This window comes from Boleophthalmus pectinirostris, unplaced genomic scaffold, assembly GCF_026225935.1.
Source record: "Boleophthalmus pectinirostris isolate CB_2022bp ecotype Guang Dong unplaced genomic scaffold, ASM2622593v1 HiC_scaffold_17, whole genome shotgun sequence".
Lineage (NCBI taxonomy): Eukaryota > Metazoa > Chordata > Actinopteri > Gobiiformes > Gobiidae > Boleophthalmus > Boleophthalmus pectinirostris.
The window spans coordinates 5,374,058-5,397,773 of NW_026571115.1; the positions used below are offsets into that span (position 1 = coordinate 5,374,058).

Below are 23,716 nucleotides of genomic sequence, written 5' to 3' on the forward strand. Positions count from 1 at the left end.
TCATGGATTTCAGCTTCCTGTTATATGATTTTTTTCTCTATTCAAAACACATAATATTTTATTTAAAATTGTTCATTTCTAGAGCAACGGCCGTTATTACCTCCGCCAAGGAGGTTATGTTTTTGCCGGCGTTTGTCTGTTTGTTTGTTTGTTTGTTTGTTTGTTTGTTTGTTTGTCTGTTAGCAACATAACTCAAAAAGTTATGGACCGATTTTGATGAAATTTTCAGGATTTGTTGGAAATGTGAAAAGGAAGAACTGATTTCATTTTGGGGTGATCTGGAAGAAATCCTGGATTCTGGATCACTTTGAAATTTTAGTTAACATTGTGGTAAATGGGGCCAAAAATTTTGTTTCTCAATATCTCGGTTAATTATTGACCAAACCCCATGAAATTTGACTCAGGGATGGACAATGGGATCCTCTTTCATATTCCAAAGGCTGATCCGGATCTGATCCAGAAGACTGATTTTATCGCAATTTATATAAAAAATGGGGGTAGTCCTTAGCGGAGGTCTGCGCTCTCTGAGTGCTTTTCTAGTTTTATATTATTCTGAAAATCATGGATAGCCCCATATGTGAGAGCCGAATGCAGGTGAGACTGGGCAATGTTCCGGAATGTGCAGTTTTGGAATTACTTAGTACTTAAGTAAAAGTACAGCTACTGGAGCAGAATGTAAGTGAAAATATCACATGAAATAATCTATTACGTCTATTAAGTAAAAATATTAAAGTACCTGTTGAAGTGTGAAGAGTAAAAAGTAAAAGTATTTGACCTTTTTTGACATCTGATAAAGCTTCAAATGACATGATTTTGATTAAAAAAAATAAAATGTGCTGACATTTGTTCAATAGAAACAAGTGATTTTTTTATTTACTTCAAGAATGTGGCGCATCTATGCCACTAGGGAAGATAAGTTGTATATTAAAATGTCCTCATATTTGATTGTAAACTTAATACCCAGGTACTGAATGCTATCCAAGGCTAATTTAAACCTAAATGTGTGCAATGGACCCTGGCAGCAGTATTCAATTTAACAATCCCACGGAGTGATTCAAAAACACGTCTTTCAAGGCGGTCAGCCAAAAGTCCTCCAATCACCAGACGACTTTTAAAAGTGTCCAAAGTCAGGCTTAAAACCACATCAGTTGGAAGTTGATTCCATTCTTATATCTTATATCTGGGACAGAGTGTGGTTCTTATACTGGGTCATATTGGTTTTAAAGGTGCACTATGTATGTTGGTTGGTGGTCCGTCCCCTTGTTTGTATGGACATGTCCCTGGTCACTGCTCTGTGAATGTTCCACAGTGTGACATTAAACAGCTCTATTTTACATTTATTCAATAACAGGGGGTTTTGTAGTTCAAAAATACCCAGAAAAACAGACATTCTGACTGTGAGCAGGGACGCCTGTCCACGGACCTGACCTGTAACTTGGTCTGGTTTGGTCTCCATGAGTTGTAAGGATGATTAGATCTGGTACGGTGGGCAGCTGGAGTGAGGTGGGTAGGTGGCACTGCGAGTAAAAAGTAAAAGTATGTCCTACAAGTTTTGAGATCTAATAAATCTTTAAATGTATTGATTTTGTTAAAGATTTTTGCTGAATTTTGTTCAACAGAAACAACTGAATCAATAGTTTTTCCTAGCTGTTTTTATTTGTATATTTTTGTTTGCTCAGACTATGAACACGTTAAAAATAAACCCTCAGGCTTTTCAGCAATGAAAAATACTTTTACTTTTCAGTCCACTTCAAAGATGTAGAATAGACAGTGTTGAGAAGGTTAGGTTTTAAAATGTATTCCCCTACAGATTACAGATTACATACCCCAAAATGTAGTTTGTAACATAATCCATTAAATTACTTAAAGTGAGTAATGTAATCTGAATACTTTGGATTACTTGATATTGTCATGCTTTTTAAAACTACATGAATGTAACAACCACATCCTGAAAATACTTTTTTGTTTTCTTGAAAGTGTCTGTTGAGCCCAAGTCTCCATGAACAGACTTTTGTTTTACTGTAAAGTAGCAAAGACGAGGATCTGAACATAAGATGTTTTGTCTGCATAAAGACAATAAAAAGTCCAGTCTTTCCTTAACCAAATAAAAAATATTATTGATAGAGATGATTTTTATATGAGATCACTGCTGCCTTAAACTATGTCCACACTATTGTTAGTGTCATATTGTTTAGACCTGGTTTAAATCCTGGTTTAGCCCAAAATGTGAAAACAGGAAAATACTGCCATGTAATCCATTTATTTCAACAAAGTAACTGTAATCCAATTTCCATTCATTGAAACAGTAACTGTAACTGAATACACTTACTCAAAATTTGTACTGTGATTACGTAACACCAGTACATGTAATCTGTTACTCCTCAACACTGAGAATAGAAAGTATAGATACCTGCTTTCAAATGTAGTGAAGTAAAATGTTTCCACTTTAAGGTATCTGTGCTTTACTGTACTGTACTAAAGTACATTGTAATGATTTATTTAAGTACAGTTCTTTACTGCTTTTACTTTGTTACATTCCTCCACTGATCAAAATAAGTGTTCCTCAAGTTTTTTTCCATAAAAGATGTTGAAACATAGAAATTATCACAGTAAGACTCATGTTACACTGCTTTTTGGGTCATAGTCAGAACGTGCTGCACTTCTCTGAGCTCATGTTTATTCTTGTCCTTTGATAGTGAGGTCGTAGATTGTGATGCGAGAATGTCACTCTATCTGTTTTTTATCTATGGCGTTGTTGTTTTTTTAGTAAGATATTACCAAATAAGAAAATCCAGCAAGCATCTAGTCTGTGGTTTATACATGCAATTTTATTTGGATGGGTCTTTCTATAAAACACAATTTCATGAACTCATTTCAGACAAAGCACATTTTGCACAAAGAACATCATAGAACTTGTCTAAAACACGTGACACCTGAATTATTAATATTATAAACACTGTGATACAAAGCTCACCCGCCTACAGAGGCTAAAACGCCATTTTGACTGATTCTGTTTTGAAGCGGTGACATTTTAAACGCACATTTATTGATTCATCTGATTTTCCCATTGTTCTGTTTATCTTTGTCCGCTGCGTTTGTTGACAGTGCCTTGTGATTGACGTCCTCGACAGCCAATGAGCGCCAATGTTTAGATCTTTTGTCCAATCCCGTTGCGCAAAGGGCGGGGCGCGAGGGAACGGTCAGTCAGCTGTGGGACATCAATACAATCTAGGCATTTCGTCCGAGTAGGAGTGGTTTAAAATTTAAAAGGTAATGTTTTTTCAATAAATATAATTTAATTTGTCATACTTGGTTGTTTTATTTTATTTTAGCTTTTCAAAAATATTTCGGCGTGTTATTATTCGTGTTATTATTTATTCGTATTATTTTTATTAGTTTGTTTATTTTTTTATTCTGTAAACTTGTTTTTATTTGCTAATTTTTAGCAACATAATCAAATGATATGGTGTTTTTATTAGTTTCTAATTCATTTATAGTGTCTAAATCTTTAGATCGGTCTGATTTTGAGTTTAAAATATCTAACTCGAATTATTAAATTATGACATTTTAATATTTTACTAAACATTTTTATTCATTAATTCATTCGTTTATTTCTATTTTCTCAGTTTATTTAGATTAGTCTTATTATTCTATCTTTAATATTTGTATAATTTTAATAATTTTCCATAAACTGACCCTCCCCCGGACGAAATGCCTAGAGTGTAGTGAGCGTCTTCCATCTGTCAGCAGCTTCCCTTCAGAGCTGAGCTGCGAATCGGCGAGGGACATCTGCGCTTTTGGGATAAATGGACGAAAATGGGACAAAAACGACCTGAGATCAGTGGATACACGCGCACAGACTTTAATCGGACGTTATACCCCGGGATAGGTTTGTTAAATATCCCAAATTTTGTCTTTTAAGTGGCTGGATTTGCAGAGAAAAGACGAGGAGGCGGCCTGAAGTGGAACGCTACGGGCTGCGTTAGCTTTAGCATTTAGCTTAAACACAAAAACAACACATAATCTGAGCTGCTTTATTTATCCTGAAAATCTTTCATGTTTTCCTCTTTTATATCCTTTACATTTGTAATGTCAACTCAACCATCAGCCCATGTAGATGTGACTGCAAAGCTACGCTGCTAATTTGACAATGCTAGCTTGTTATACTGTCAGATTTAGATATTATAACTGAGATTTCTGCATATTTTAGTGATAGCAATAATTTATAATGATTTAAACAATATATTAACGCGTTTGGCTTTTTGCAGAAGATTTTTGCATAGTATTTTTTACTGTAAAAGCAACTGTAACCAACGCATCGGGTGTATTATTAATAATTTCATATCTGCCATTTTAATATCTATGAAATCCAGGTTAATCTGGTGCTAACAATGGGATTTTCAGATAAAATTGCCGCTGCATATTTTTATAATCCACGTGAATGCATGTAATTAGTATTTTTGTTTATAAATCGTCATTTTTGTTGAATTTTTACCTGCGGGATTGTGAAGCTGTGAACTAATAATATTGAAGACATCGCCACATTACACAACACTACCTTTTTACGCATTCCTCTAAAAGTTCAAGACATTTTTTGGGATTTAAATCTATTTTTGAAGCTGGAAGCTTTTGCAAAAGGTGATCAAGGACGCTAATTTCTAAACTGGACCCGTATTTTTGCAAGTTTGAGCCATAACACGCACGTTGTTTTGATCGGAGTTTGTGGGGGTTGGTTGTTGTGCTTGGATCCTCGGGTGTCTTTGGGACTTTTCAGCGGACCTCCTGCAGATGTGAGCCGCGATGGGGAGCCAGGGCAGCCCGGTGAAGAGCTACGACTACCTGCTCAAGTTCCTGCTGGTGGGAGACAGCGATGTGGGCAAAGGAGAGATCTTGGACAGTCTTCAGGACGGGTCCGCGGAGTCTCCCTACGCCTACAGCAGCGGTCAGTGCAGCACTGCTGTTATTGTAATGGTTTTGTGGTTTTTGTGTTTGAAAGGTCATGATTTATGTCCAAGTTTCCCCTTTTCTCTATAAGAGAAAGTCTGATTATAACATTGCAATAAGAACAAAACAATGGCATGGTTGTACTTAAAGCTGCATTGTGTAATTTTTTTGGTGGGTGGTTTGTCAAATGCTTTTCTCCATGAAGATGTTATAGTTTTGTCTGGAATGTTTCACAGTATGGTATTAAACCTTTCTATCTTCATTGAGATCAAACCAGACAAGTTACAGGTCAGATCTGTGGAGAGGCAACCCCGCTCACAGTCAGAATGTCTGTTTTTCTAGATATTTTTGAGCTGTAAAACCACCTGTAATTGAATAAATGTGTTGTTTAATGTCATGAATGTGTGGAACATTCTGTGGATGTGTCAGAGCAATGACATCTCCATAGAAACAAGCAGGTGATGGACCCCCATCCTAAAAGTTACATAGTGCACCTCTAAGTGCGCTGACGCAGTTGGCTGCTGCTGCTCGCTAGTCCTGTTTTTAATTGTTTTTATCTGTTACAAGATCCATCAGTACATTCTACAGCTGTAGCACTCATTATGTGTTTGGTAATTTAATGTTTTAGTTTTTTGTAAATACCAGTTTTGTCATTTTGGACTTATGTCATCCATCTGAGATTTTGAAGTTCTAAAAAGTAAAGTAATCTTAGAATTTTCATTTAACCTAAAGTTAAACCAAAAGAGATCTTACAGCAGGGGTGTTAAACTCAAATCCACAGAGGCCAAAATAAAAAACTGGGACTAAGTTGTGGGCTAAAGTAAATATTTATTGAAAAATTTCAACAACATCTGCATGTTTTCTCTTCTTTTGAGATACTGTATGTAATGTTAAACCTTTCTTATTAAGATAAATGTTTAATAATAGTTTTGCTTAAACATTGAATCCAGAACAAGCAGAATATAAAATAATAACAAAATTATGAATAAATCATGTCTCTATCGATCTGTAGCTGGCGGGCCAGCTCTAATACATATTTGATATGATCTCACGGGCCAAATATAATTATATTGCAGGCCAAATTTGGCCCCGGGGCCTGAGTTTGACATGTCTGTCTTAAAGGGCCCATACTGCACTGTTTTCAGACTTTTGTTCCAATGTTTCCTCATCACAAACAGACCTGGAGTTGTATTTTGCTTCATTCACACATGTTCAACACACAAACCCTGTGTATTATAGGGCTTAAATATTTTAGTTCTCTGTTCCACCTTGTGATGTCATGTAGTAAGTAATACAGGACATACTCCATTGTGTTTTTAAACTGCAGCCTTTGTGGTATTTTGATGATGAGTCTAGTGTGTGTACTTTTTAAATCTGGAGTGAAGCAGCGTCAGAGGAGCAGAGCCAGAGGAGCAGCGTCGGCCCAGATTTCATGTTGTGATGACGGCCTCCTGGAGTTGTGTCATCTCTCTTCTCTCTCTCTTTCTTTCTCCCTCTCTCTGTCTCTGTTCATGTCTTTCTCCACCTCCCCCCTCTCCATCTTTCTCTCTTTAAAACAAAGAGCTGTCTCTCTCCGTGCGATGTTCGCTCACGTGGTTCTGACTCATGGTGCCATCTTCTGTGTCATCGTCAACAACATCATCAAAGTCACTACAGTTTATTTTTGGACATTTGTTATTCTCTTTCTGTCTTTTTCCACAGTATTAGAAACTTGATATAGACCGATATGTGTGACTGATATTTGCACTTTTAAGTGCATTGACTATTGCCCTTGAATCTCCAGCACAGGCCCATATTTAGTTTGGTCGACCTACTGCCTAAAGAATCACATAAAGCTTAATTTGAACACTTAGATTATAAAACTGCACAAAACATTCACAGCTGTCAGAAAGATTTGTGGTAAAAAGAAAAAGTCTGTGGGTGAGTTTATCGTAAATTTAAATGACAGAATTTGTAGAAAATGGTAAAAAATCAGTCAAGAATATCGGTAGAGCTCAATGGCCTTTGGTTTCTCTAGATTCTAAAAAAATCGACATTGGTCATGAAAAAACATCAGTAAATCTCAATTAAAAACCCATTCTTTGAAGGAGTAAGGATGGTGTTTTTTTTTTCATGTCTGATGCAAATACAGATGGTATAGAATCCAGAGGTACCAATGGCCGATTAGCTCTGCCAATATTTTTTCGGCTCATATTTTGAGCCAATTGAATATTTTGCACAAATTAAAATCATTTGGATTTACTACAAACTTTTCCACAAACCTGTTTTAATACAAACTGGATATGAGTGCTGTGTAGTCACTTTTGTGCAATGTCCTCTTCACACGTATTCTTTAGGCCCCAGCAAAATACTGCCTTTTGCTGGAGATTTTAAGCCAGTGGCCGATGCACTATAAAGAGCAAATTTATATCGCAGTAGATTTCTTCCCATATTACCACTTGATGACGTCACAAGGTAGAACTGTTTGTTCTTAGTTTGAGAGAAGAACACAGCAAAATGTGAGTGAAGTAAAACACAAATCCAGGTATGTTTTGATGAGGCAGCATTATATCATTAAATATTATATCATACATCAAACATGAGTGTAATATAGACCATTTAAAAGCTGCGCTGCCTTTTAGATCTGAGAGCTGAGACTGTGCACGTCTTTAGATGAAGGGAGGGAGATAATGTTCTGAAGCTTCATGAAAAATGAGCCTTCAACAGAAAAACATGAATATTTCAGCTCAAAAATCAGGGCGAGGCAGAACTGAGCACAGGCCTGGAGCTGTGAGGAGGGACAGGCTACAGATACTGACAGAATGTACAAGCGCAAGCCAACACCGTGGAATTATCAACAGGGCTGTCAAAAGTACCGGAAATCACTAATAAGACACTGATCAACTAAGACACTAATCAATACTAAAACTAGAATCAAAACTAGATACTCTTTTTTTTTTTTTTTTTCACAGGTATTGATACTAAAAAAAGTCCCATTGACAGAAATGATCCTTTCCTGAATGTGTTTACAATGAATGAGTTTACAAGAGCACATAGACTAGTATATACACACATGGACCACTGTAGAATAGGGCTGGGAATCACAGGATCTCTCACAGTTCGATATGATACTTGATACGTCATTCATGATTCTCAAATATGACGATATGTGTCAGAATCTATTATCTATTGCTATTATCTTTTTTTTTTTTTTTATTATAGTGGTATCGAAACTGGTATTGAGTATAAAGTATAATCCTTAGTAGAGCTGGGCGATAAGGGAAAAAAGAATCAAGATTTTTTCACCCCTATTGTTCTATTTCGATTTTCGATTAGATCCATCCATCTTATTAAAAGCGTAGACATGTGGACTTCAGACATATAGGGGAAGGGGTACGATCACTACAATTTTTATTTGGTGTTGATAGAACCAATCATTCCGGAGAAATCCACATTTAAAGTTAGGAATGAGTTTGTACAGTACCGTATTTTCCACACCATAGGGCGCACTCATAAGCCCAATCAAAAAATGACTGCGTGCCCCAGAATCCAGAGCGCCCTATACACGAATCCACTCAGGTGTCCCAGCACGACTTCAGTAAACTACAAAGCCGCACCAAACACACACGGAGCAGACAGCGACCGCACAGCGAAAAACACCCACAGCCACACTCATCACTCCACGCCGACGAGGAACGGAACGGAGGAACGAACCGAAAAAGCGAGTGCAATGTGCCACTTCTAGACACAACTGAACAACTGAGTCACTGCGAACACGCCGACAATCCAGCGGTCCCAGACAGCACCCTCCCTACACGCCACAACTGAACAAACCCCAGAGTCACTGTAACCCAGGGGTGCTCAATACGTCGATTGCGATCTACCAGTCGATCGCCAAGGTCGTGTGGGTAGATTGCCGTGTCTCGTCTCGGACTCGATCGCGTTTGGACTCGGCCTTGTCTCTCCCTCAAGGTCTGACACTCAACAAGTGCCATCATATTTCATTACGGCCGCTGCTATTGGTAATAAACTTGTAGCGGGGTGCAGGAGCGTGTGGGGCGTCTCAGTGCAGCCTGTGCGCTCATTTGAAACCCGCGGAGACTCTACGGCACATCACAAACACACACACTCCCTATGCACGGCTCGTCTGCAACAGCGTGTGCCCTCGTGTACCAGCGTGCATCACAGGGCAGGTTCAACTTCCTAAACATCCTACCTGTCCATCTGCCTCACGTCAGCACGCCGCCCCTCGCCTTTTCACGCTCTCGCTCCTTCCTGCGTACAGCGAACACAAGCCCCTCCCACAGTGCGCTGATTAGAAGAGCAAGACCAAACGTGAAGCAAAAACGAGTCTAAATTTGTGTTCCAGTGTTGGCACAAAGCAGGTCTACAGCATAGAGCGGATCTACAGAACAGACCTACTGCCACATTTGGCTGAAGTTTGCCTAACAAAAGTGCACAAATGCATCTGTGTTTGTCACGATGTGTGTTTGGTTTGGTAAACGTGCAGAGGCTGGTAAATATCACTGCAAAACCAGAAAAGAATGTAACTCCAGTTTGGAACTTTAAAAAACAGGTTTAAAAATCTTCCTTCACTTTTTTCACAGTTTTGTGTGCTAGAGGAAGTTCTCTTAATGAAGGGGTTCTCAAACTGTGGATGAGGGTCCAAAAAAGGAGCACAGAGTGTTTCAGTGCAGTTTGCTTGGCTTTGTATTAGGTAGATCATTATGACTTGGTTATTTTGTAAGTAGCTCGCATGCTAAAAAAGTGTAAGCACCCCTGCCGTAACCCATTGAACTGTTGTGTTTCGTTTAATCCGCCTTATAGTCCGGTGCAGTTTATATGTGAAAAAAGCTTGAAAATAGACTATTCAATGACGCCTTATAATCCAGAGCGCCCAATAGTGTGGAAAATACCGTATATTAAACCTAAATGTATATCCTTGTTACTGCTAGCATCAGAAACGTGTGCATGTGCTCTTACTTTGGAATTTTGCCCTATTCAGCCCTGTTCCTAAGTATTAAAATCAAGTTTGAAATGTTAGTATTGTGATAACACTAGCACTGCAGGTAAGCACGTTTTTTGCGTTCTTGATTCTTAGATGATTTGCTTCTATACTCTCCTCTAGTTGTAGATTTCCAGCTGCTGCCTGTGCCTCTCCTCCTATAGGCGTCAGCGGCCCCTCTGCATTCTGTCTTTGGTGTAAACATGTTTTATATGAGTTACATGAGATCAGAATGGGACGAGTTTAAACAGAGTCTGAACCAGAGAGACCGGTCCAACACAGCCGCTAACCTGCTTTGAACTGAAAACCAGCCCCTGAATGCATGTCTGCCTCTTCTCTATTTATATGTCAACATTAAAGCTGCAGTGTGTCGTTTTTCTCAGTGGAGGGTCCGTCAAACACTTTTGCTTTTCTCCATGAAGATGTTATTGCTTTGTCTGAAATGTTTCACAGTATGGCATTAAATCTTTCTAGCCGCATGGAGAGGAATACCAGTCCAAGTTACAAGTCAGATTCTAGGTATTTTTGAGCTATAAAATGCAATTGAATAAATGCAAGGTAGATCTGTTTAATATCATACTGTGTAACATTCCAGACAGAGCAATGACATCTCCATAGAAACAAGGAGGTGACAGACCCCCAACCAAAAAGTTACACAGTGCACCTTTAAACTACAACCAAAAAGCGTAATCTGCATTTTCAAAATAAGTGAATTAGTGTTGTCGTGATACTAAAATTTCAAACTCTTTTTTTGATTCTAAGGAATAGACCACTGATACCACTATGATGATAAAACCACCCTTTCTTTAGATAATAGAATGTGATTTTCCACATTAAAAGGCTGTACTTGCTTTTCTCTTCCCACGTGTCTTATATGTGTGTAATGGTCAGAGATGCAGTAGGTTCATGTTGGTCCATGTGTGTGTACTAGTCTATGTGCTCTGACACTTCTGATACAGCTCAACATCATTCTAAAGAAAGGATCTCTCTTTTTTTTTTTTAGTATTGATACCTGCACAAATAAGTACCTAGTTTCAATACTAGTTTTAATATCAGTTAGTGGAGGATAAGATTGTGAAAAGATACTAACAAAAACATATTTGACATATCCAGTCAATTAATACTGAAATAATGTGAGTGCTGTCAGTCTACTTTGTATTGACTTTCTCATCATTGGTTTCATTATATTTATTCAGAATTGAAAGACTTTTCTTTTTTCTTCCATTTTTGCTGCAGGCATCGACTACAAAACCACCACGATCCTCCTGGATGGGCGCCGAGTGAAGCTGGAACTGTGGTGAGTGTGCTGCCCCCTTCTGTTAACTCAGGTATACTGTCACTGCTGCCAGAGAGCCCCTAACAACAAATGAATTCTCAAACCTCATAGTAAAACTTATTTACAGTGGCATTGTTATGAGGAGACACAAGCAGCAGCATGTACACAGCATGTGTCAAACTGTCTCATTAGAATTAAAACATGAACAACTGAACTGTGTCTTAAAGCTGCACTCTGAACCTTTGCTGGTCGAGCGCCCCAGCTGCTCTTCTCCCTGTTATTACCTTGCCTGGAATAAATACATATTTGCATATATGTTTGTAACTTAAATTCTCCCAAGAGAAAACTTTTCTTTACTGTGGGTGGGGTCGCCCCTCCACAGATTTAACATGTAATTTGGCCAGATCAGACCATCTGCTTTTTTCTTTGAAGATGGAGGCATTTAATGCCATCAGGCATGAAAACCTCTCAACTTTTTAGCGAAATTTCCCATTTTGAAGCCAAAACATGTCACCTATGTGAATCACAAGCATGGGCAACATAATGTGTGGATATAATCCAGACTCTAAAAGACTACGGTGGGGGCGCACATTAAAGGGGAGGTGTTGTGAACTTTGGGGGGTTTTTATACTTCATTATGTGGCCTAATATAATTTAAAGTTAAAGCCACCCTTGCCTTTGTTTTGTTTTATTTAATTCAAGCAAGCGGGCAATAGTATTTACAGAACAATCACTTACCCAGTTTCTACATATTTTTGGATTGGTAATCACTTGCATTCTGTGTGGGTGTGTGAGACTTTCTAATATGAGGAGACAGAGCACTTGAGAAATCGTCCAAAATGTATAGGGACACTTTAAGAGAAATATGGCGAGTGTCAGCAAATATCCAGCCTGTTCCACTGCCAAGACTCAATCATATACTGAACTGTACGAGCGGTGTTCCAATCATGTCACAGCTTCATGCTCTGATGTTCTTCTTGTGCCGTTTGTCAAGTACTGTTAAAATAACTTGTGAGAAAAGTGGCTTTTACAGTTTTCAGCCATATGGTTTTCATGGCCTTCAGTCATCACAGAGTGCATATACACATATACACCAGAGGCCACGTCGCCCCTCACACACCCTTCTCACCTTTTTCACTCCTGACCCATTTTCTTGCCTGGCCATACTGTGGAACATTACAGGCAAGGCAATAACCTCTCCACAGACCATTAGCTTGTGGACTCTCCACCAGAATAGTTACATAGTGCAGCTTTTCGTGTTTTTCAAAGTAAAATTTCACCTGAGTGAATTCCCTCTTATCCATCATTTCCCTCTGGTATTTAGCTCCTCCTTAAGATAAAGCAGAAGCTGAAGAGACCCAGACCCCTGTCCGAGCTAGTACCCCCTCAAACCGGCCGGGACAGTTCACCTCACACAGTGGAGATTTCAGACCACACTGATCTGCTCCACAGTGACCCAGTGGAACGTGACTCTAGTGCACGTTTAAATGCTCTGAGTACATTTTTGTGGTGCACGTCTTTGTTGTTAAAAGAAATATGATCCATTATCATCACGTTTAATATCATGTGGTTTAATATTAGTAAGACTAAGACAGTGTTAAGACTGTTCTTTAGCCCTGTGGTTTTTGTGTTTCAGGGACACTTCTGGACAGGGCCGATTCTGCACCATCTTCAGGTCGTACTCTCGCGGAGCTCAGGTGAGGCTCTGACCTTTGACCTCTGCTCTTTGTCTACATGAAACTGTTTCAGTCTCAGATGCTTCTGTTTTCTTTCTGTCTTGTCTTCTTTATTCTCTAATTCTGTCATGTTTGTGTCCAGGGCATCCTGCTGGTTTATGACATCACAAACCGCTGGTCGTTTGACGGGATCGACCGATGGATCAGAGAAATTGATGAGGTGAAATATAGCTGTGCTCTTATTTTTATATTTTATTTATGAAACTTTTTGCCTTAAGAGATGCAGAAAGTACAGTTTTTAAAGTGTACCTATGTTGTGTACACAGTGCAGTGGTTGCAAGTCTATGTCAGGACTATTCCAGGTCTAATCTAGGGCTAAACCTCCGCCGCCTCCAGGGGGCAAAATGTGGCAGCTCACCTCCTGACAGGGACCAAAAAGTGGAAACATATCCATCAGATACCTAGTAGTTTTATAATATAATATTATAATATATATAATATATCTCTGTTATATACATACATGTATATAACACATACAAGCCAGTCTGGCCCAGCCCCACTGTACTCCTACAGCTCCACAGCCCAGTCGGCTGCTCCTCTCTGAGGAGACGGGGCTTCACTGTAGCAGCTCCCAAACTCCCTTCCTTTAATCATTAAATCATCATTAATCATTTAATCTTTTAATCATCATTGAACTGCTAAAGATGCACCTTTCAATTTCTTTATAGTCAGACTATTATTATTTGACCTAAATGATCTTTATCTTTGTTTTTCTTGTATATTGTGTATTGTGGTTTACTGTGGTGGTTTTTAAATGTGCTATACAAATACTACATATGTGACTTGACTGGACTAAACCAGGTCTAAACCAGTGGACTACATCATATCCACTGTAGTTCTAAACAAGGATTACCCAGAGAGGACAAAAACGTGGATACAATAAATCTAAATGAATTAAAGCCACAAACTGAAGAGCTCCATGGACCACCTGAAGAAACTCGCGTACCACAGTTTGAGAAATACTGGTATAGTCTATAGTGGCGTTTTGTATCATAGTAACTTTACATTTGTATTACAAAAGTTTGATTTCATAAATCTGGTCTAAAGCAGAGGTGTGGTAATGTCTTAGAATGATAGAAAATGAATAATAATAATGGTTATATTGTCATGTTTCATCTCGCAGTCATCTTAACCCTAACATCTGATAGGGTGAAATCCCTACTTTCCAGACTTATTTTGTTTTATTCACAGTTAAACAGAAGGAGTTGTTGTGTAAATGTAGTGACCCCCTCGTGATTGTGTGCTTGGTTAAATTTGTGAGTTTTTTGGGGAGTTATTTCTGTCCAGTGGAATGTTGTGTTTTCAGTTGGTCCTTTTCCTGCCCCACCTCCACAGAGCTGCTCCAGTCTGTTCATATCTCCTCTGTCTCTGATTTAAGAGCTCAAGCATTTTGTAATGTATATTCTATTTGATGTTGTAGCAATTAGATAGTCTGGAATGTTCCACAGTGTGACATAAAACAGCTCTTCCTTACATTTATTCAATTACAGGTGATTTTATGGCTCAAAAATACATAGAGAAACAGACGTTCTGACTGTGAGCGGGGTCGCCTCTCCACAGATCTGACCTGTAACTTGGTCTGGTTTGGTTTCCATGAAGATAGAAAGGTTTAATGCCATACTGTGGAACATTCCAGACAAAACAATAACATCTCCATGGAGAAAAACATTTGATGAACCCTCCACCAGAAAAGTTACACAATGCACCTTTAAAGATTCAGTATGTAACTTTTCTGGTGGTGATCCATTACCCGTTTGTCTCCATGGTGATGTTAAAGCTTTGCTAATCACAACTGAATCATAATCGCAAATTGAATGGACAGATTATCAAAACTGTATTCATGTATTCATTAAATTTTGGATTTATACAGCTCTTTTCAAGTAGTCCTCTCCCTGATCCCTGTGTTTCCTCCATTTCCCAGCATGCCCCTGGAGTGCCCCGGATCCTGGTGGGTAACAGGCTGCACCTGGCGTTTAAACGGCAGGTGCCCACGGAGCAGGCACGGGCGTACGCAGAGAAAAACGGCATGACGTTCTTCGAGGTCAGTCCTCTGTGTAACTTCAACGTGATCGAGTCCTTCACGGAACTGTCACGAATCGTCCTCATGAGGCACGGCATGGAGAAGTTCTGGAGGCCCAACAGAGGTACTGCACTCCACTGTGGGGCTGTGCTGGCACCATACTAACTTTTCAAACTCAATATTGATACTAAGAAATAGACTCAATACTCAATAGAATGTGATTTGCAACATTTATGACAAAAAGTTTAAAAATACAAACTGGATTTAACCAGCACATTTTCAGGAGCCTGTGATTAATGGTCCTGTTTAGGTGTTTGATTTTCAACAAAAACTAAATGAAAAACTGTGTGAAGAATCCCTCAGTCGTCCAGGTAGAATCCATGGCGAGGAGAAAATTCAGTTTGAAGACTGGACAAAGCAATGTTGTCTACTCCATACAGTGTAGTGAAGACTGCAGTGAACGCTACATTGGAGAGACTAAATAACTTCTTCACAAGAGGATGAACCAATACAGACGAGAGAGCAGCAGTGGACCTCAGTCTGACTGGTTTTTACTGTAGACAGGAAACAGATGATTCACTGATGTGTGTGTTTGAGTCCGACCCGAGCCCGAGCAAAACTTCTAAATATTTGTCCGTCCCATCAGACTTCAGTCAGATTTCCATGCTCTAGCCCAGGCATCCACAATCCATTGGCAGATCGTGGAGTAACTCACCCGGCGTTGCCTCCCTGTCTTGTTGAATGTGTATTACTCCGCGAGGCTCCTGACTACAGCAGCCGTAATGCTCCAACAATCCATCAAGTGGTGCAGCTTCGTAGTTAACCAAAGTCGAACAAAAACATTTTGACAGATTTCTGAGCGCAGTTTACCAAATAAAATCAGTTCAAGGTCAGTAAGCACAACCAGAATTAATACATAAGGCACACCGGATTATAAGACACACTGTCGATTTTTGAGAAAATTAAAGGATTTTAAATGCGACTTATAGTCCGAAAAATACGGTAGTGACTCAAAAAGATAATAAAATCACAAAATACAGGGTAGATTCTATAAAAGTATGGGTAAAGCTTTTGGTCGTGGCTGACTTCAGAATGCATTGCAAAAACATTCTCCGTCTCCGTCCATCCGTCTCCTTTCCCCTCATCTCTCTCTCCCTCTTCTTTCTTGTCCCCCTGTCAGTGTTCAGTCTGCAGGACCTGTGCTGTCGGGCCATAGTCTCCTGCACTCCTGTTCACCTCATTGACAAGCTGCCTCTGCCCGTGGCCATAAAGTCTCACCTGAAGTCCTTCTCGATGGCGAACGGCATGAACGCGGTGATGATGCACGGGCGCTCATACTCTCTCGCCAACCCCAACGCCGCGTCCAAGGGAAACTCGCTCAAACGCTCCAAGTCCATCCGACCGCCACAGAGCCCCCCCCAGAACTGCACCAGAAACAACTGCAAGATCTCATAACAGCACACAGCCCGGGGTACGTTCACACACTCTCACTGTACTATATTCATCTTGTATTGAGTAGTTTAATAAAAAATATATATATGTGTTAAAATTCAAGTGGGACTAAAGACTTAAACTCTGCCCACTCTGGAGGACTAAAGGGGAGAGTGAGGGAGGAGGTATAAGGAGCAGTGTGATTGGTCAAACAGGTATCCACGCGTCAAACTCCACCCCTGCAAACAGGTGTTTGTGTGATGTTACCAAGTACTTAAAATTTCAGTAGGTTATAATATGCTGTAGGAATAGTGGACAGTTCTATTAAAACATCATATACAACATTTATTACCACATATAATAATATGAGTCCTTTGGAATTATAAAGTGCTTTACGATGCATTAAAAGATCAACTTTATTGTCCCACCAGGGGTAATTTGTCTTAGGGATGAAGTACAAAGTGCATAGACTTCAAAGATAAAGATACAGTAATGACAACAGAATAAAAACAGAAATTAATGCAGTGCAGTCAGGTTCATAAAAGCAGTTCACAAAAATCCTAAATTCATAGTCAGTACAGAATAAAAAAAAATACAGTATGCATGCAGTAGTGTGTGTACTAGTGTTAGGTTGAAGCGAGCAAAAGGAGAGTATTACTGGGAGACTGAAAGGAAATGAGCATCTGGCTCCACTGACTCCAATTCACTCTACATGATCCTGGTGTTTTTATTCTACTATATGGTCCATTAATCAAGCCCTTTTACTAATATAGAACTCAGCTCCCAATTTGTCCTTAGAATTTAATTAAAAATGAATATAACTGCCAGCCTCGGTGAGCTTCATTTGACTGGAGCCAAACGCTGGGTGAGGTCACACTCATAACCGAGGAAACCAAGCAGTGGTCCTGGCAATTTTCTGGCTTCATTCACACATAAATTGTACATTACCAGTAATTTAACTGAGAAATCTCCAGATCAAAAATGCAGAGGAATCAGTTCTGGCTTCGTTCACACACGATGCTTTTCTGGCAAAATGCAGGCAAATTGTATGAATGAGGCTAAAGACAGCTGCTTCATATAATTTCTTGGCTTCTTGGTTACTCCTCAAACTTGTGCTTTTAAGTGCACTATGTCACTTTTGATTAGGGGTCTGTCACCTGCTTGTTTCTATGGATATGTAATTTCTCTGCCTGAAATGTTCCACAGTATGACATTAAACAGTTCTACCTTACATGTTCTGTATTTTGTGCACTATAGGGACTCTGGATTATAAGGCGTCATTGAATGGTCTATTTTTTAACTTTTTTCACATATAAACCACACCAGACTATAAGGTTTATTTAATAACAATGTATTTAATAACAAAGCATTAATGCGTTCACAATAACTCTCAACTTTGTTCAATTGTAACACGTAAAAAAAATTCTATCTGAGAAGCTAAATTGTTCGTGTATTCACAATAAGTCATAATTATTCAGACAGTTGGGTGATTCCGGCGTCCACATGTCCACATCCCTCTCGTCATTATCCGAGTCAGTGTGGTTACTGTTCCCTGGCAGTTCAGTGATGATTCTGGTCTTGGTGAAAGCGCGGACCACAGTTGATACTGATCCTTAGTCCAATCGTCCACAATCCGTTGGCAGATCGTGGCGTAAGTGGCTCGGTGCTGTCTCTCTGTCTTGGTAAATGTGTGTTCTCCGTCTCTCATCCACTGCTCCCACACAGCTCGCACTTTCACTTTAGAACAGTCTTGAGTTTAAACTTTACTAAAGTCGTACTAAGACACCCGAATAAATTCATGTATAAGACGCACAGTCGTTTTTTGATTAAATGAAAGGCTTTTAAGTGCGCCCTATAGTGCGGAAAATACGGCATTCAGTTACAGGCGGTTTTATGGCTCAAAAATCCCTTGAAACACAGACTTTCTGACTGTGAGCGGGATCTTCTCCACAGATCTGCCCTGTAACTTGGTCTGGTTTTGGTCTCCATGAAGATAGAAAGGTTTAATGTCATACTGTGGAACATTCCAGACAAAGCAATAACATCTCCATGGAGAAAAGTTTGACAGACCCTCATTATGTCGTTATCTGTAAAGTGGATTCCTACTTTCCTACTTCCCCTCCAGCTGCCTCATCTCCCCAACATTTAATTTGCCATCCACAAATATATTTAAGCAACAATACAATGTTCTGTTTGGCTCAAATGTAACACAATGTTTTCTTTGTCGTTTTAAAGGTAAATTTGGACAAGTCACAATGGACCAGATCCGGTTTTGTCTGGACTCTGCAGAGCAAAGACTTATGGGTAAAATGGAGGATCTTTCCACGTGGGCGGAGCTTTTAAACGGTGCCTCATGTAAACACAACCAGACACTTTTTAAAACACTACATTGACTGAATTTCACTTGTACAGACTTTGAATTGTGACATTGAACGCACCACAGCACACGATTTATTCCACTACTTTGTCTTTTTTGCTCTTATACAATATTTTCATGTGTTTTTTGCTATTTAAATGACCAATAAGCTACCACTGAACACTACACACCTCTTCATATCCCTATTTTAAAACATGTGCACGTTTTGAAAGCAGCGAGGAAAAGCCTGAAAGTTTGGCAACAAGATAAAAATGGTGGCTGGGACGAGGAAGTCAGAATATGTATTTTATTTTTATTTTGGTGTGGGATTTTTTGTGAATCTAGAAAATGTGATTAGACAAGTTTTAAGAAATGTGCAATTGTAATTTTCTCAGACGAATATTGCAATAGGATTTGAAGAATCTGATGATGTCATAATTTCAGATGAGGGCGGGGCCTGTGTAACTCTATGGGGAGACTCGCCGTTTTTGAAATCCACAAATGTTGAATCTTTTCATTATTTGTTTGGGATTGGCTCCACAAACTTGTCATTGTTAACTTGTGTCTCAGATTATTTCACAACAACAGTCACATTTTTGGGGTTGAAAAATGGCACCACTTTCTGAAGCTGTTGCGAAAAAAAGAATTTAACTTTTGTTTATTTATACTAACAGAAAAGACGCTGAACTTTGTGCCAGTTTTTTTTTTTTTTTATGTGGATAGGCCCAAGCATTACAGAGATATGAACCATAAACCAGGTCAACAAATCTGCACTCTGACAGTTCCACAACAAACACCACCTGAGAATTCTGTCTTATCTCCAGTTCACTTTAAACTACAGTGATTCTACAATGTTGTCATGTCAGTGAACGCAACCTTTTTGACATTTTTAAGCACAGGAGCTTGAACATCTGAACTGCTAAACTAACACAAGATGCATTTTTTGTGTGCGTGTAGAGGTCTAAACTACAGGGTTCACAGCTTTTACACACATTTTATAATGCCTAATCAGTTGCAGTCTTTGCTTTTTAATAGTTGTGATGATAAAGTAGATGTTTGATTTAATTCTGAGACACTTTCTGAGCGCTGCCTTGTCACTTACAGAACTTCTACTACACCTGTAACTGTTTTTTCTTGCTTGTCTTGTACAGGTGTAGTTTTGTAAGGACCAAATGTTTTTTCTACTTAAAGAGGGGGTATTGTGCGAAAAATTGGCGCTTTCTTCCACGTTATAACCTTGTTTCCTTATCAAAAACATGCCTGAAGAGGTTTTAGATGTCATCCACGAACGTTTGAGTACTGTATTTTCCGAGCTATTAGACGCGCTCTTAAGCCTCCAACCCCATCAAAAAAATGACCCACAATCCAGAGCGCCCTATAAACGAATCCTACAAAGCCGCACCACCCAGAGAACACACAAACACACATGGAGCAGACAGCGACCGCACAGCAAAACACACCCACAGACACACTCATCACTCCACACTGACGAGGAATGAACCGAAAAAGCGAGTGCAATGTGCCACTTCTAGACACAACTGAACAACTGAGTCACTGCGAACACGCCGACAATCCAGTGGTCCCAGACAGCACCCTCCCTACACACCACAACTGAACAAAGCCCAGAGTCACCGTGAACGCCACAAACAAACAAAACCACTCACCCATCACACTGTTGTGTTTCCTTTAAAGTCCCACGCAGTTTATTTGTGAAAAAAGTTCGAAAATAGACCATTCAATGACAGTGTGCCACATAATCCAGAGCACCTAATAGTGCGGAAAATACGGTAATCTAACAATCTCTCCCGCGCCCTATTTGAACCCTCCTTATGTTCGCTGTAAGATGATGTACGAGGCTCCACCCACAAGCCTACGTCACCCAATTCTCCATAAATATAGAAAAGCCGGATACAAAACTGTACACTACAACTTCACAAACCTGAAATGATGTGCAGTAGTTTCATTAGTGGAATTGTGCACTGATTGTGTTGTGACAGCGCTATGAAGAGGGAGCGATTTAGCTTGGAGAGCAAAGGGAGAAGAGACTCAGAGCATCAAAAACGGAAGTGAAACTCATTATACATATTATGCTGTATTTTCAAAACAATAAAAAGTAACACGGTGATCTAAATATGTGTTAGCAATTAAAATACCCCATAGAAGTGTAATACCCCCTCTTTAAAAATGGCTTTTTTAACTTCCTAACACTTCCTAACATTCTCTCAAATTACTGGAGTGAATTATAAAAAAAAAAAAAAATGGTGCTAAAAACTAGAATTAGGAAATCGTCACCCATCAAACCTTCAAAAACTTTAAAATTAGTGGTGACACTGCCAAGACAAAAAGACAAACAATTCCTTTCTGATTTGAAGAACCGAGTGAGAACCTTTCCACATTTGAAAGATATAATATTTTATTTGAATTGTTTAATTGCTATGACTATGGGAGACTGTTGCTACAGCTTGAAACTCGTAAATATAGGAATGTCTAACGCTAGCAATGCAATAATACTCGTGTTTTAAAGGTCCTATATTACACAAAATTGACTCTTGTGAGCTTTAAGTCATGTTCAGTGCTGTTCCCTCTTCAAAAACACACCTGGACTTGTGTTTGTTTCATTCACACATGTTTGAATAACTTTTTATTATTAGTCTTTGTACATCTCCAAAGCTCAAAATGCTCTGTTCCAGTATTTCTGATGAGGAAACAACATTATAACATATTTCAGAAAAGTAATATAGGCTCTTTAATTATAAATATGGATTTCCAAAATGTACAAGATGTCAAATTAAGCAATACAGTGTACATTTTTCAATCTGTTTTGTACGTTTTGACTCGAGAAATTTGTGCTGCAATACTTTTGAGTGACCACTAGAGGGTCTGGTGTTCCACTGCAAAAAATCATTTCTACATTTAGGTAAAATGACATGGATTCACAATGTTTATCTTCATTTGAGTCGTGCAAAAAATGTGTTAAAGATACACTATGTCACTTTTCTGGTAGAGGGTTCATCACCTGCTTGTCACCATGGAAATATTGTGTTATTGCTGTGCAGAATGTTTCACAATAGGGCATTAATAAACACGTGGATGACTCTATCAGGCCAAGTATCTGCAAGTGCATGTTTTATATCGTATTTTTAAGCAATAGAAACACCTGTAATTGAATAAATGTAATATAGATACATTTAATGCTATACTGTGGAACATTCCAGGCCAGGCAGTAACATGTCTGTGAGAAAAGCAGGTGGCTAACCCTCCATCAGAGAAGTTACATACTGCACCTTTAAAAGTGAAATTCTGATGTTTTTATTCTGTCATTTTAACCATTTTGATCATCTTTTTTGCTACGTATTTTTATGATGCACAACTTTTTTAACAGGACAAGTTTTGAAAATGTTTTATGAGGTTGTACATGTAAATTTGAGTGAAAAAACTATTTCCTGGATGTCATGGATATTTTAAAATATTTGGGAATTTAAAGCTGATGATACTTTGCCGCTGATATCGTCAACATTCATGAGGGGTGGTAAACTTTAATCTGAGCTTTATTTTAACACAGTCACACAGTTAACACCACAGACAAATACACTGCTCCCCCAGCGTGATATCACTGCAAAGTATCAATCATGGACAGATGTTTTTGTATTGTTATTATTTGTAATTCCACTTTATCTTGTTGCCAACGTTTCACATATTGTTGTTTCTTTGCTGAACCGGAGCTTGTATTTAATATTGTAATGTTTTGTATGTTTTGAGGCGTTGTGTTGTGGTAGTTTTAGACAGGACACTACTGTTGAACTGAGCTCGGATCTGAGAGAGTGAGCCCGAATTTTGTTTAAGTTATTGATTGTACAGTGACAGAAAGAAGGGAAGAAGAGGAGTTTTTCACAATAAAAGTATTGAATGTTCAAACCACTGTGTGTCAATGTGTGTGTTTTAGCTCGATTTAATTTTGAAAGAGCTGTGTGTTATTTCGACACTTATGGTGAAACATAAAAAGTATGGCCTGATTAAACAAGACTTAACTAGGACTAAAAAAGAACCAAACCAGGTCTACATCAGGTTTAAACCATAACTAAGCCAATGCTAAAAACGAACCAAACCCAGACTAAACAAGGTTTAAACAAGGACCAGGATTAAAGCAGCACTTTGTGTTGCATTTTGGAATGAAAAGCACTCTATAACTAAAGTTTGATTGATTGGTTGATTGAAAGCAGACCTAAACCAGGTCTAAACCAGGACTAAAGATGAACCAAACCAGGACCAACCCAGGTCTAAACTAAACCAGGACTAATACTGTATGAAATCAGGCCTCGGTTCTGACCAGTTCCAACTTGTTATTGTACTGCTGACCTGTGCTTGGAGGAGAGTTATGTCTGTAAGAATGAGAAAGAATTGGGATTAAACCAGGACTAAACCTATAGCAGCACTGGACCAGGCCTAATCCAGATTTGATTGCACGTTTAAAATTCATCTGCGCATGAAATTAGACAAAACAATAAATGACAGTGAAGTTTAACACAGTTCTACAAATGTTGCTCTGGAATATGGAATATTTTTAAGGAAATTCCCTCACATCCAGAACCTGAGTCACACAAAGCGCCAGATAACTTCCGATGGATTTTACAGAAAACTAAAGTGAAACTAAAGATCACCTGTTTTGCTTCAATAAACCTCAGGCATTAGAGTGTAAGCCTTCATTTACACTCGAGCTTCCATCCACATCAGAACGGTGAGTTTTTGTTTGTTTGTTTTTTATTTAAATGATTAGATTTATCTAAAGAAAGTCATCATTATAATTCTGAACGCACACTAACAAAACTTTTTGTGAATGTAGTTCTACATTTAGGAAGCCTCGCGTTTTTAACTCCATCTTTCAGGCGGTGGCTGTTACAGTGTTCATTTTATTTCTTCTTTCAAACGTAGATTAGATTCTGTACATTGAGTCCAGATTATTTTTTATTTA

General features: G+C 38.8%; 1 protein-coding gene across 1 annotated transcript; it reads left to right on the top strand.

Moving 5' to 3' along the window:
- Positions 1–3,746: 3,746 nt before the first annotated feature.
- rab40c (RAB40c, member RAS oncogene family) lies at positions 3,747–22,656 on the top strand. Its single transcript, XM_020918474.2, has 7 exons — positions 3,747–4,942; positions 11,165–11,225; positions 12,841–12,901; positions 13,023–13,100; positions 14,862–15,084; positions 16,141–16,431; positions 18,627–22,656. The coding sequence occupies exons 1-6, from the start codon at positions 4,801–4,803 to the stop codon at positions 16,413–16,415; spliced, it is 840 nt and encodes a 279-aa protein (XP_020774133.1). The 5' UTR covers positions 3,747–4,800; the 3' UTR covers positions 16,416–16,431; positions 18,627–22,656.
- Positions 22,657–23,716: the final 1,060 nt, after the last annotated feature.